Source organism: Monomorium pharaonis, chromosome 1 (genome assembly GCF_013373865.1).
Source record: "Monomorium pharaonis isolate MP-MQ-018 chromosome 1, ASM1337386v2, whole genome shotgun sequence".
NCBI lineage: Eukaryota > Metazoa > Arthropoda > Insecta > Hymenoptera > Formicidae > Monomorium > Monomorium pharaonis.
In genome coordinates, this window is record NC_050467.1 from 35,639,341 (window position 1) to 35,653,343 (window position 14,003).

Below are 14,003 nucleotides of genomic sequence, written 5' to 3' on the forward strand. Positions count from 1 at the left end.
TTATGAAAATATCGAAATAACATAATTATAATGTAAAAAAAAATCTACGTTGTTTCTCAACAAGCATCACGACCCACCACACCATAGTCACGTTTGGAATTGCCTAACTTCCGCGGTCACCCATCCAACTCTGAACCGCCGTCGACGTTGCTTGACTTCGAAGATCGTACGCTACTTAGCCCTTTGTGATGATCCATGAACACTTGATGATCATGAATACATATTTGTTATAGATCAGTTCAATAGATGCGAGAAACATGAAACTTGTAGTTAACTAATATTTTTATAAATAAATATAAATTTACAGTTTTTTTCCTGATTTTTACATATGCAAAATAACATGTGGAATAACTTATAGAAATATGTTTTTGCTCTGTTCTTTTGATAAAGCTAAATTATACCTCAGACAAAACGCAATATTTATAAAATATTTATAAAATATTTATAATATTTATTTAAATATTTTATAAATATTTATCTAAATATTTTATAAATATTTTTGTGGTCTTAGATTTGACAAATCATAAAGATTTATCATAAATATTATAAAAATATTTATGAAATATTTATAAATATTTACAAAATATTACTTATACAAATCTTTATCTTTTATTTATCATAAATATTATATAAAATATTTAATTTATATTTTAATATGTTGAATAAAGATTTTTTTTTCGTATATATAAAATATGTGTAAAATATTTATATAATATTTTGAAAAAATAAATATTAATAAATATTAATAAATATTTATCATAAATATTATGTGCTGCCTGGGATGATTCTAAAATATTGATAGTATTAATTATATAAAATATTATATTAATTTTAATAATGTTGTTTAACCAATCTTTAAATAATGATAGTTATAGGTAGCAAGGTGTCATCCACTAGACCTCAATAATTTGTCATTTGAGGTCAAATCGTCAATTATTACAAAGAATTATAGTTAACGTCAGTAATTAGTCACTAATAAAATCTTATTAATACGTCGTAAAATGATCAATTAACTGATTATTAATTAGTCAAGAATACGTCGGAAATACGTTGTAGAATGGATAAATGACTGACGTAATTAATAGGTCAAAAAATGACGTTATTAATTACGTCTTAATTTGGTAACATGACGTCTGCGACCTTAAATGACGAATTATTGACGTCGTATTAACGTCACCTTGCTACCTGGGATATGTATAATTTTAATAAATTTTAATGTTATTTATAAACGTGTAATGTCAGTAATATTTTTATAATATTTTACTATAATTATACATAATATTTATAAATTTAAATATTGCAATACTGCTACAATATTTCTGTAACATGTTATGTGGGATATTATTGTAATTTATTTTAGTGGACATTTTAATATCACTGTGATATCTTTACATTATTGCAGCAATATTTGTGCTATATCATTGTAATGTTCTGTGATATTGCTATTATATTGCATGATCCATATGCTATATAAGATTGCACATTATTTTCCAGACGTTACGGCAATACATTGAAGGGATTGGTCACAATGATCTCTGACATCCGTGTAGTGTGCCCATTGCTGACTCTCGCCAGGATGAGGACCAACATACCCTTTTATGTGGCCACTCAGCCACGCCGACAATACCTGGCCGATCCCGACAGCGACGCCGCAGCCATTCTGGGGACCTACGCTGCCGTCACGCCCGAGGAAAAAAGACACGTGTCGGCAATGCAACAGCTGTTCAACCATTACGTGTGGCATAGTGAAGTCGCGCAGGTCGACAAATCGGGCGCGAAGCGAGTCTTGATCGTTGCTCAGGACACGTTGCTTGCGCAGGGTTACCCGAATTGCGATTTTTGGATAGAGAAGAACATTGTCCCCATGTACGGTCGAGTTGATTAGAAAAGCTCTCGTCGATGAGTGCGTTGTGAGTCTGTGTGCTAGGATTTATGGAAATCTGCACCGCGAATATTTATGAATTAGCCATTGATTTCTGCGGACATTGATTCTCATGATACAGATATTTAGTAAATACTGACTAACAGTAACATAATATTGTTGCTGTTGATTAGTGTGTGTATTTACTAGAATATACATTTTGACTACTTAAATATCGATATAAACGTTCAAGAGATTAACGCAGATTAACAAACAAGGATTATGCCTTTGTGGTGCGACGTATAAGTAGTACCTGTCTTAATCATGACAATTAATTAATGTAAAGTCAAAATATAAAATAGCGATTAAAAAGGAAAAGGATAAAGACATTTTTATGTAGATATCCGAGTACAATGCGAGTTCGTTCTCAAGCCTGAAATGATAATAATATTTTACAAACATAGTAATGAAAAATGAATGTTGTTCTTTGTATCCAAGAGACAAACACATTTGACCATAGGGCCTTTTATGTATGTATATAAGTGTGAATCAAATTGTGTAATATATTGCATGAGGGCAGTAAAATGCTCTAGGTAAAGTACAAAATCAATAATAAGACGAAGACATTAAGTAAAAATTATTTTAGAAAAATAAAATTTATTGTGATTTCAATACACTTTTGACGATAACTTTATATTAATTTCTATCGTGACAATAATTTTAAATAATTTTTTGGTAAAAAAAAGCACTAAAATCATTGCTATATTAGAATAAATCATTATCTCATTTGATACACTTTTGATGATTTTGTAATGAATTCTTGATATCGCAAACAATATGATTTAAAAAGTCTCAAAGCCGTCTTATGACTCGATTTTAGACTTCGTGTTACTTGAGCAAAATTTTGTTAATTTTTTAGTTTAAAAATTACTTTTAAATGACTTTAAAATGATTTTAAATTACTTTACTCACAAAATTATTTCAAAGTCATTGCCATATCAGGCAAGAATTTAAGAAAAATTTTAGAAAAAATTATAATTTTACTTAATATTCAATACTCAATGACAAAAATTTACTACATAATTATCGTCAAAGGTATATCGAATGAGATCATGATTTTCCGAAAATTATTTCTGTTTAGTGTCGTTCTGATCTTATAATAATTTTGTATTCTACTTAAGTGTATCAAAGCAGACACATAGAAAGATACAAGCGCAACTTGAATAAAAGAAGAATTGATAATTCGGCTTATACATATTACACGTATATTATACAATTATATATTTTTGTAAAACGTAAGTAAATAACCGCGAAAAGGATAAAAGGAACAACAATTTTAGTCTATTAGGAATTTTGGATCAATCTTATTTCAAAAATTATAAATTTCTCAAATTTGAATTCTCTCAGGACTCGATACAATTGAGAAATTTGGCTTGTTATACGTAATTATAAATATATTGTATTATTTATAAATTTTTTATATTTTCAGCTTATATGTGGATGTAATGTAGCATTAAAAAAAAGTCTCAAAGTATAAACCTAAGTTAGTTGGCATCGATTACCACCTCGGCGAGAACGAATTCGTATTGCTACACATAAAATGGACCATGTGCTTTTCTGCTACAGAAAATATTTTTGAATTGGGGAGCTTTATCTTTCTGAAGAACCATGCGGGATATATGCGTTATATCGCATTTGTGGAAGCAATATTTTATCGGAAGATTTTAGCTTCCCAATAAACGCCAATTAACAACAACATAATATCAATTATAATTTCATACTTAACAATATAACTTTTATGTATATGTATTATATTGCATTTATATTGTTGAGTATGAACATTTGTAACAATTATGTTATGTTAGTTGTTTATTAGATTTCTTCATCAACGATTCTTTTGTACGAAAAAACAAAGTTTTTATTGTCGATATTTTTTTACACATTTATAACTTAAATAACAAATTTATAACTTGAAGAAAGTGGTTCTTTTTCACTAATGAGAAAACTACAGACTGAACGAATATTATACACGACTAATAGTTGTCTAAGAAAGTCCTTGTGGAGGCTTTTTACATTATTCAGACTGAAGTTGCCAAATTTGGTACTTTTTATACTACGTATCGTCTACTCGAATCATAAAGATTCTACTATTACATAGTATTTTCAGACTTCACGTATCTAAAGATATAAAGATAACGAATAACAAAAACCTTGTCAATAGCTTTTCTGCGCGTTTCTCTTTCGTAAACGTGATTCGCGGCCCAGAAATAATAATCTTGATACTCTATAAATTTATTTTTTACATTTTTACGACTTACGATTATTATTCAATGTATTATTAAGCATAATTTATTTTCAATAATATATTTATATGTGATAACATAGCACTTACTCAAGAAACCTGTACGTTATTTTATTTTATAGATAGATCATTTTTGCATAATTAACCAATTTCTATTACTTTAATATCACTTATGCAAATAGGACAATGTCATTTGTGACAAATATCTGTTGCGACTGATGTTCTGACTGATTGTGATTGGGAATATATTAGAGTTCTGAGTGTGCATTGCTAGTATATGCGTACGCGGAAGACATTTAAATCTTCTAAGAATATTTAGCAACGAAACCGCACGCATTGAGAAAAAAGTTAACTTGATTAAAATTTCCAATTTAATTATTTCTTTAGTTTAAATATTTGTGTATTTAAATCAAATACATAAATTCTTTAGTTCAAGTATTTTAGACACACACACACACACACACACACACACACACACACACATACATTTCAGCTACAGTTTAAATATTTTAGATATTTAAGAAATGCATAAATATTTGAACTAAATATAGAAATGCTTGAATCAAAGAAATATAGTCAAATTGCAAAACTTAGTCAAGTTAATAAATTTTTTTTCAATGTAATATACAGAATGATATAAAAGTCTGGAAATGACTAATTATCTCTGAAATTATTGGTTTTATGGAAAAATATTTCAGACAAAATATAAATAAAAGAAGTCTTTTTCGGTCATAGCCGGATTTTTATACTAATATTTTTTGTGCAATTATGTAGACGAAAATAGTATTACAGTCATTATTGTTTAAACTATGCAATTTACAAAAGAAAATCGTGAAAATTTTATTCCACTTTTAAGGATTTCGTTTTTTTGCAGATTTTATAAAGAAAAAAAAACTATAAATATATTAATTATGGTTTTTTATTTCTTTAATTATATAAGTGGATTTTACTTTTATTTATACAATGCAATGTTTTGTTTCTGAGACATAAAGAGAGCTCATTTAAGGAGATTAGGTCCGTTTTCAGACTTTTTAAAGTATTCTGTATCTACATATAATAAGCATTATATTTTATTAATATAAAGAGATAAATTTCAACGTAATGTGTATTTTATGGCCATTTAAATCGCTTCTACTTACGTGGTCTCGTGCGATTCTTCAGGCGATCACAAAGATCACATGTAAATGTACGTGCGCACGTTGTCTTCAACCAAATAGAGCACGCGTGCATATACACTTGATTGTATATCACGTGTCTGCATCATGCAACTCGATTACAATTACACTGTAGCTAAATAATACGTGCAAAAATATTACTGGTGATTTATATTGTACTCTTGAATGTTTAGCGATACTAAAGCGATTGCATTCCATTTCGAAACTTCATGCAAGTACATCATATTATGCCTCTTTATTCACTTAAATGCGCGGACGTATGCTGTAATTATAACGGCAAATCTAAATTATTTTCGGATTCAGAACGTCATTAAAGGATCTTCTGTATATAGTTTTTACACTTTAATATATCATTTTATTAAAAGACGATCACAGAGATGATCTATTGCGAGTTAAGCATATACTTTCTTGGCAAGTACCTTTAAAAATAAATTTATTGTATCAATTATTAAAGAAATATGATTTTCATAAGCATATCGATAGATGGTTCATTGACTTATTTATACAGTGGCGACAGTATTTTGATTGCGCGTTAATTATAAGTATAGAACAAGAATTATTCCGTATGTATTATACAATATTGCCAGAAATCTCAAACCATCAGGTATACATACAGAAAGAGTTTTTCAGACTTGATTTGAATTTTACATATAATATGCATGCATTTGCATTAAAAAAATTTTGTATTTGTTGAATATATATGATATATATATATATATATATATATATATATATATATATATATGTATGTATGTATGTGTGTATAATATCTATATATCATATATATTTGTGTTAAAAGCTGCTGTCGAAGCTACTTGCATATCTTAGTATTGGCACAGTGTGCATTTAATATTTTGATTGTATTTTTCATAACTATACCACGTTGTAATACAATTTTATACTGTATCTATGATACCATCAATAAAAGAATTATACATTAAAACAGCAGTCAAATAATTTTCTAACTCAATTGTAAAATTTATGACATTGAATATAAAAAATAACATTGTAAAGAAATTAATATTTTCCAAGTTTGAATAGTAACTAGTTAAAAGTTAAAGTTAAAAATAATAAAGTTAAAAGTTAATAACTTTTAACTTCGTTAATTTTAAATAATTGTATTTTTAACTTCAACTAATTGTCCATTTTTTAAATACGTAAACTTTATTTAACTTATTAACTTTTCTTAAGTTAAAAATTTATCTATATAAAAAAATTATAATAAAAAAAATACATTCTTACATTTTTACAAAAAATAATATTTGTTATTTTATAAAATTTAATAAATAAAATATTGAATGCATTTAATCTATATTATAATTGTTTGTTTAAATAAATTATAACTTTCTATTTTAATATAAATAAAACTTCAAAATTAACTTTTAATTTAATTGTAGGTAATACAATTTTAATGTAACTTTTAATTGAGTTAGTTTTTCAGTCATGTAACTTAACTAAATTAATTTTATGGCTATTATAATGGCTATAATTTTAATTTAGTTAATTTAATTTAGTTAAAAAATATATTGACTTAACCAACCCTAATATTTTCTAACAAAACGTTAAAAAATTATCTATATAAAAAAATTATAATAAAAAAAATACATTCTTACATTTTTACAAAAAATAATATTTTTTTCATTGTATAAAATTTAATAAATAAAATATTGAATGTATTTGATGATCTATATTATAACTGTTTTATATTATAATTGTAAGAGCAAATTACAACAGATACAGTAAGGTATCTGCAGTAAACTCGGTGCTAAAATTAGTCCAGCTTTAACATAGAAAAATTAGTAAAAAATATCTAATAAACATGTTTTAACAACTTTCGAAGTTTACAAAATATTTAAGTTGCTTTCGTAAAGGAATATAATTTGTGTGAGGTAATAGTTAGCATATGTAAAACTCGGCACAATCAGAGGAAGAACTTTTTGGTGTTTTCTTTGTAATCTCACAGCTCATTCTATTTAAAAACTTAATGTATAACCCACAGTAGAGATAAAAACAGTAATAAAAAATTTTTAATAAAATTTTGTTGAAATTTTAATGACATTTTGATGACCTATGTTGAATCTTATGTTAATTTTGAAATAATTTAATCAGTGATTTTATCAAATCAAAAATTCATTGATTTTAACAAAATGTCATTAATTTATCATTACAATGCCATTTTTTGTTGTAATTTCATAAAATAATTAGTATTTCAATAAAATTTCTTTATTTTCTCATAAAAATATTAACACAGTCACACAAAAAAGTAGTCTATCCTATGGACTAGACCACTATATCCTTATGTATTTTGATGTGCTGAACACGAATCCGGTGTCAGAATCGGTCCATCACCCACTTTTTTTTAAATCGAAAAAATGGCTTAAAAAAACCCAGATAACAGAGATGAACAGAAATTCCTAAAGAAATCATTTTAATACTTGGAGAAGTAGAAAAATGAATACATAAAGAATTCTTGAGGAATTAGCCACAATAAGTTCACATTGAAGTATTCCTTAAGAGTTCATTGCAATGAATACCTTGAAATTTATTATTTGGAATACTTCGAGTATTCATCAGAAATTACTCGAGTGTTTGGATAATCTCAATTATATTTTTATAATTATATATCGCTTAATAAATGCTAATTTATACTTTTATACACGAAATGTGCTATATATAATTAACAAAACAATATATTAACAAATATGTATGGATAAACAAGAAGTGTTCATGGATCATCACGGGGCGTTAGGATGCGTACGGTTTTCGAAGTCAAGCAACGTTGGCGATGGTTAACACTTGGATGAGTGATCGTTTTTTCAGGTACAGAAATTAAACATGCTTTAACAGGTACGACTATGGCTTGGCTAAAACATGGTATAGTCTTCTTCCTCTTACAAAATTAATCAGAATTTATTTTTTAAATTTTTCTGAGAAACGTTCCAATATTATAAAAATCGGAACATTTATCAGAAATCTTGAAAATAAATTTTTTAATTCCGTTTGAGATATCTACTTGGAGAAGTCCTAATGAATACTTTAAGAAGTTCTGAGGAATTTCAACAAGTAATTCTATATGAATATTTTAAGAAGTTCTGAGGAATTCTAACAAATAATTCTATATGAATACTTTAAGAAGTCCTGAGGAATTCGAATCATGGTGCATGTAACTTCCTATGTTATTCTTAAAGTATTCTTCTATGAATTCCTCAGGAATTACAGAAAGGAAGACTACTTTATGAATTCTTTAAGAAGACACTGTTATCTGCCAGATAGCACAGATGATCCTTTTAAGTTCAAAAAGAATTCACCTTTTTTTATTCTTTAAGAATTTACATAATCTGTTTGAAATGAGTTCAAGAAGAGTACAATATTTAAATTTGTAATGAATTCACATAATTTAGTCAAAATAAGTTAAAAAAGAATTTAATATTCAAATTCGTTATAAACACATAATTGATTCGAAATTAGTTCAAAAAGAATACCACATACAAATTTATTATGAATTTATATAATTTAGTTAATGTTAAAATTCTTATAAAGAGCCGTAACACTATAGAAAGGTATAACAAATATAAGTGTCTTTTTATTTTTTTTAACAAAGCATAAAATTTTTATAACACATTTTTTGATTTTATTAAAAAGAACATAAAAATATATATCTCTTTGTTATTTGTCAAAAGTACTATTATTATCTAAATAGTATATAAATACTTTATGCTATTATATATATGGTATATATATATATATATATATATATATATATTATTTGTCATAAATTTGATATATAATTAAATTTTTTTTAAATTATAATAAACATATAATAACGCGTTTAATAAAAAATTTGTAAAAAAGTATATTATTTTTATATAAAATCAGGAAATGTTAATTCAATAATATACTACAATAAAATATGCGGAAATTTTATACATAATTTATACATGTATAGTAACAATAAGAGAGTTTCTCACTTATAATAATAATATACTAAATTCTCTATTTTTGTAGCAGTATATTTTTAAATTAACATTTCTTAAAATTTCAAAAAATCCTTTATTATCCTTTTTTACACTAAAAAGCAATTCCTTTTTGTACTATAAAAAAAAATCATAATAAATTCAAAAAAGTATCTCGATAAAGTTCTATTAGAATAATATTAAAAAATAATTTTAAATTCAATGCGAATTCTTATAGAACATAAAATAAACTTTATACGCATTACAAAAGGGACTCAGAATTGATGACATACAAAAGAACTTTTTTTAAACTCTTAAAAATCCTTTTGGTGCAGAAATGGGTTAGAAAAAGACTTTATGTCAAAATTTGGGTGTTCAAAAAGAATTCTTTTCGAATTCGTTGTGCTATCTGGGTGAGAACCTTGAAAATCGTAATAATTTCGCTATACGCGGAAAATGGTGGGTGATGGGGCAATTCTGATACCAAATTTGTATTCAGCGACTCAAAATACATCAGGATATCATGGTCTTGTCCATGATAAATTCATTTTTTTGTGCGACAGTGCAGCACAGCCACCCACAAAAAAATGGTTTGTATCACGGACCATGATATAGTTTAATGAAATGTTAAATTTATTGAAATTTCAATAAGGATTATAAAAATTTTTTATTATGGCACTTTTATTTAAAATGCATTCTCACACAATTAATATAAAAGATAAATTAAATGGAAATACTTTTTAATACATTTATTTCCAAAATTTCTTGTTTGAAATTACATAACACAACATGACAAATAGATAAAGAGTTTTCGTTATCTCAGAAAAATGTTGCTTTTTATCGAAATTACGATTGAGGGAGTAGTATAAAATATATAAAAATATATTAATGTCACAAATGTTATTTTCTATTTGTCTTTGACAATATCAAACTATGTCAGTTTACAGTACGCTAATTTTTTAATTTATAGATGAATCTTGGCTGTCTGTAAAATGCAGATGGAGGTAAACATGAAAATATATAAATTTATAATAATATTATACATATATAAATTTTAGATATTTGTTATTTTGCAATTTTTTTAAAGATTATTTAACTTTCTTGCAATTATCTAGTGTTATTGAGATTGTCAGCAAAAATTTGTGTAATCAAAATTAGTAAAATTTTTTATATACAATTTTTTTTAATGACAAAAACTTGATCTTTAGTTGTTTTATTTGTAATTACGATACTTAGACCCGTCTTTTATAATGGGCGTGTTCAGTAGACGGTGCGAATCAGTGAGCGCTTACAAGGGAAGTTATCGAACCCGAAAATTCAGAAAATTCTGAAAAATTATATGCAAGTAGAGCAGTTCGTTCCTAATAAGAAACTATTTTTCATTTCTGCTAACTTTCACTTTGAAGGGGTGAAACACCTCTTAAAAAAAAATCGCTTTTTTTCTTTCTATGTAAATATCTTCGAAACTATAAAAGATAGAAAAAATTTTTTTTAACAAAAGTCGAACGGTTTTAAGAGTACTTCAAAGTTATAAATAAAAAAAATTTTTATTTGCTTTTGTTTTTATTTGCTTTTGTTAACAAAAGCAAATAAAATTTTTTTGTTTATAACTTTGAAGTACTCTTAAAACCGTTCGACTTTTGTTAAAAAACTTTTTTTCTATCTTTTATAGTTTCGAAGATATTTACATGGAAAGGAAAAAACCGATTTTTTTCGAAGAAGTGTTTCACCCCCTCAAAGTGAAAGTTAGGAAAAATGAAAAATAGTTCCTTATTAAGAACAAACTGTTCTACTTGCATATAATTTTTCAAAATTTTCTAAATTTTCGGGTTCGATAACTTCCCTTGTCAGTGATTCTCTAATATGATTGGTTCTTGCCTTTAATACTTCGTTAGATTTAGAAGCAGAAATTAATCATAGTAAAGTATTAGGCCGGATCTACAATAGGTGTAATAAGCCTTATGCCATAAGAAATTGACCAATTATAATCGAATTTGAGAAGAATAATCGAATATAATTGGTTAATTTCTTATGGCATAAGGCTTACTACACTATTGTAGATCCGGGCTTACTGAGCGCTCACTGATCCACTTCATCTGAACGGACCTAATATTATGACGTCTTCGATCGGGCAAAACCGAGTTGGGTTAATCCATCTCGGGTTCTTATTCTTTTAGAACTGGCCAATCACAGTTATTCAATTCTTCAGAAGAATGGGTGTGATTGGCTTTATGGCGTTATTGGCATAATCGCTCCCGGAGCGATTAACCCAAGACCGGTCGAAAACGCTATTAGACATCAGAGCGCTTTGCGCGCGCTATTTAATTTTACTTTTAATTTTTTACTTTTTAAAAATAAATTGCAATAATCTCTTCTATACACATTTGCTAACTCCGCAATGACAGCTGCTTACAATGTTAAGCAGCAAGAGAATCGATCAGCGTAGTGGAAAAGAGATGACTACTACGCGTAGCTTTTAGAAACTTTTTTAAATTCTTATACACAATGTCGAATAGTTGCATTAATAGTGTTTATTATAAAGTAAACAGTAAAAAAATTCATATATCTCGATTTACAATTCTCTGACAGCTGACATTTACTATAGCAACACGAACCAAGTGAACCAAATGAGAGAATCACTCCCAAAATCTTAATTCAATCAGCAACGCGGAAGAAACTTTATTACACAAGAGAGGATATGATAACTAAAAAAGCATACTTTTATGATTACTTTATGTAAATATATGTGTTGCTGTTTAATTGGTAAAACTGACAAATTTAACATTTTGATATAAAAAAATCGACTTTTGTCATTGTGCTAAAGCAAGAAAATATATCATAGGAGCAGCAAATATGAGTTAAACGCAGTATTTGGCGCGTGAAAGTAATTCAATACAATTAATATTTAAATTCAAGTACATTATACGTTTCGGTTTATCCTTTGCCCCATTTTCAGTTAGTGCAAGTGATTACATTAAAAAATGACGCATTGCCGACGACCTAGAGGCGGAAGATTCTTTGTTGAGGAGATGTCAAAATATGCGAGTACACGGATTGTGTTTTAAAATAATTTAATTTTTATAACAAATGGAATAAATTGTGAAATAAAATTAAAATGTGTTGTTAAATAAAAATATTATTTACATAATTTTCATATTTATATAACTTATTTAAAGCACCAATATTAACTCATTTTTAATTTTAATTTATTTTGCAGAAACTGTGATACATATTTTTAACACAAATTTAATAATATAAGTTTTTAATTTAAAAGAATATTTGATAAGTAACATGTGTCTCATCATTTTGTTGTTATGGCAGATTGCTTGTTTTATATTTTTATCATTATCATGTAGAAGTTCTTTAAGAACAGATTTTTATATCACATGATAATGTGATATAAATATCACATTTATGATATCATTTTTTCTATATATTAAGAAAAATTATTTATATCAATGTTCCCATAGGCCTAGTTAATAATGATGTCTGTCATGTTATATAAAATTTGATATTTTTCACCAGCTCTTTTCTCCTGTATTTCATCTTTCTAATAAAATTCCATGTAATATTTGTCTATTATTGTCGCACTATTAAATTATCTGTCCCCTGAATAAACTAATAATATGTGAATATTGCAAAGACAAAGACAAATATATTATTTTCGCTTTTCAAAATATCATAACATATATAATAATAATAATAAAATAGTGCAAAAACACACAGTTAACTTATACATTATTCAATACATAATATTTCTCAGCAAAAAACGCAAGATTAAAACTCACTTCTTAATTTCAGGAATTCATTATACAGTTTTATACTATACAATTTACAAATATTTGGAGTTTATTTGTTCAGAGCAATTAAATTTGATTAAAATTCTATTACATACAATTAGCAATAATTAATTAATTTTATTAATAACATTGTTCAACAAAATTTGACTTTTTTTGTAACACAAATGCGAATCGTCATTTTCATATTTTTGCCTACTAAACACGAATTCGTTGTCAAAATTTGGCTATCACGTCACAATTTTGAGAAAAACAGCATCAAAGAAGTAAAAAATGACAATTTCGAGGGTTTTCAAGACATTTATAATACCGGCACTAAATTCTTTTAACAAATTTTGTTAATATCCTTCGAAAATATCAATTTTTAGCTTTAGAATGCACTTTGGTTCGTTTCGATATGATTTTTCGTTTTTGAAATATAATAATTTAATTTACAGCTCTTTTTCATACATAAAGAATACATGCAAAAGTCATCTTATTCTATCTTAATACTGCATTATGTGAAAAGTAAGGGAAAAGTAAGTGAAAAGTTTTCTACTTATATAATATAATAGAATTATATAAATTAAAAAGTAATATAAAATAATAAAATATAATATGACAGAAAGATTATAAAGAGACAACCGCACTTAGCATTACCCGAGATCAACGACGTGATCTGATCTCATGTGCATATAGGTATGTGTATTTAAGATATCTCAGCAATGAAAAATTTGTTAAAAGAATTTAATATCAGTATTATAACGTCTTGAAAACCATCAAAATCGTCATTTTCCACTTCTTTGACGCCATTTTTTTCAAAATTTTGACGTAATAGCCAAATTTTGACAACAAATTCGTGTTCAGGTAAAAATACGTCGGAAATGACTATTTGCATTTGTGTTACAAAAATAGTGTCGGACAATGTAATTAATA

General features: G+C 26.4%; 1 protein-coding gene across 3 annotated transcripts in view; it reads left to right on the forward strand.

Annotated features, from left to right (window-relative positions):
- LOC105840040 (neurotactin) overlaps positions 1 to 4,881 on the forward strand; it is a 57,658-nt gene extending 52,777 nt beyond the window's left edge. For all 3 annotated transcript variants that reach the window (XM_012686764.3, XM_012686763.3, XM_036284335.1), the window contains exon 7: positions 1,495 to 4,881. In XM_012686764.3, coding sequence (XP_012542218.1) covers positions 1,495 to 1,885 — 391 coding nt within the window. In that variant the 3' untranslated portion in view covers positions 1,886 to 4,881. The remainder of the gene's footprint in view (positions 1 to 1,494) is intronic.
- Positions 4,882 to 14,003: the final 9,122 nt, after the last annotated feature.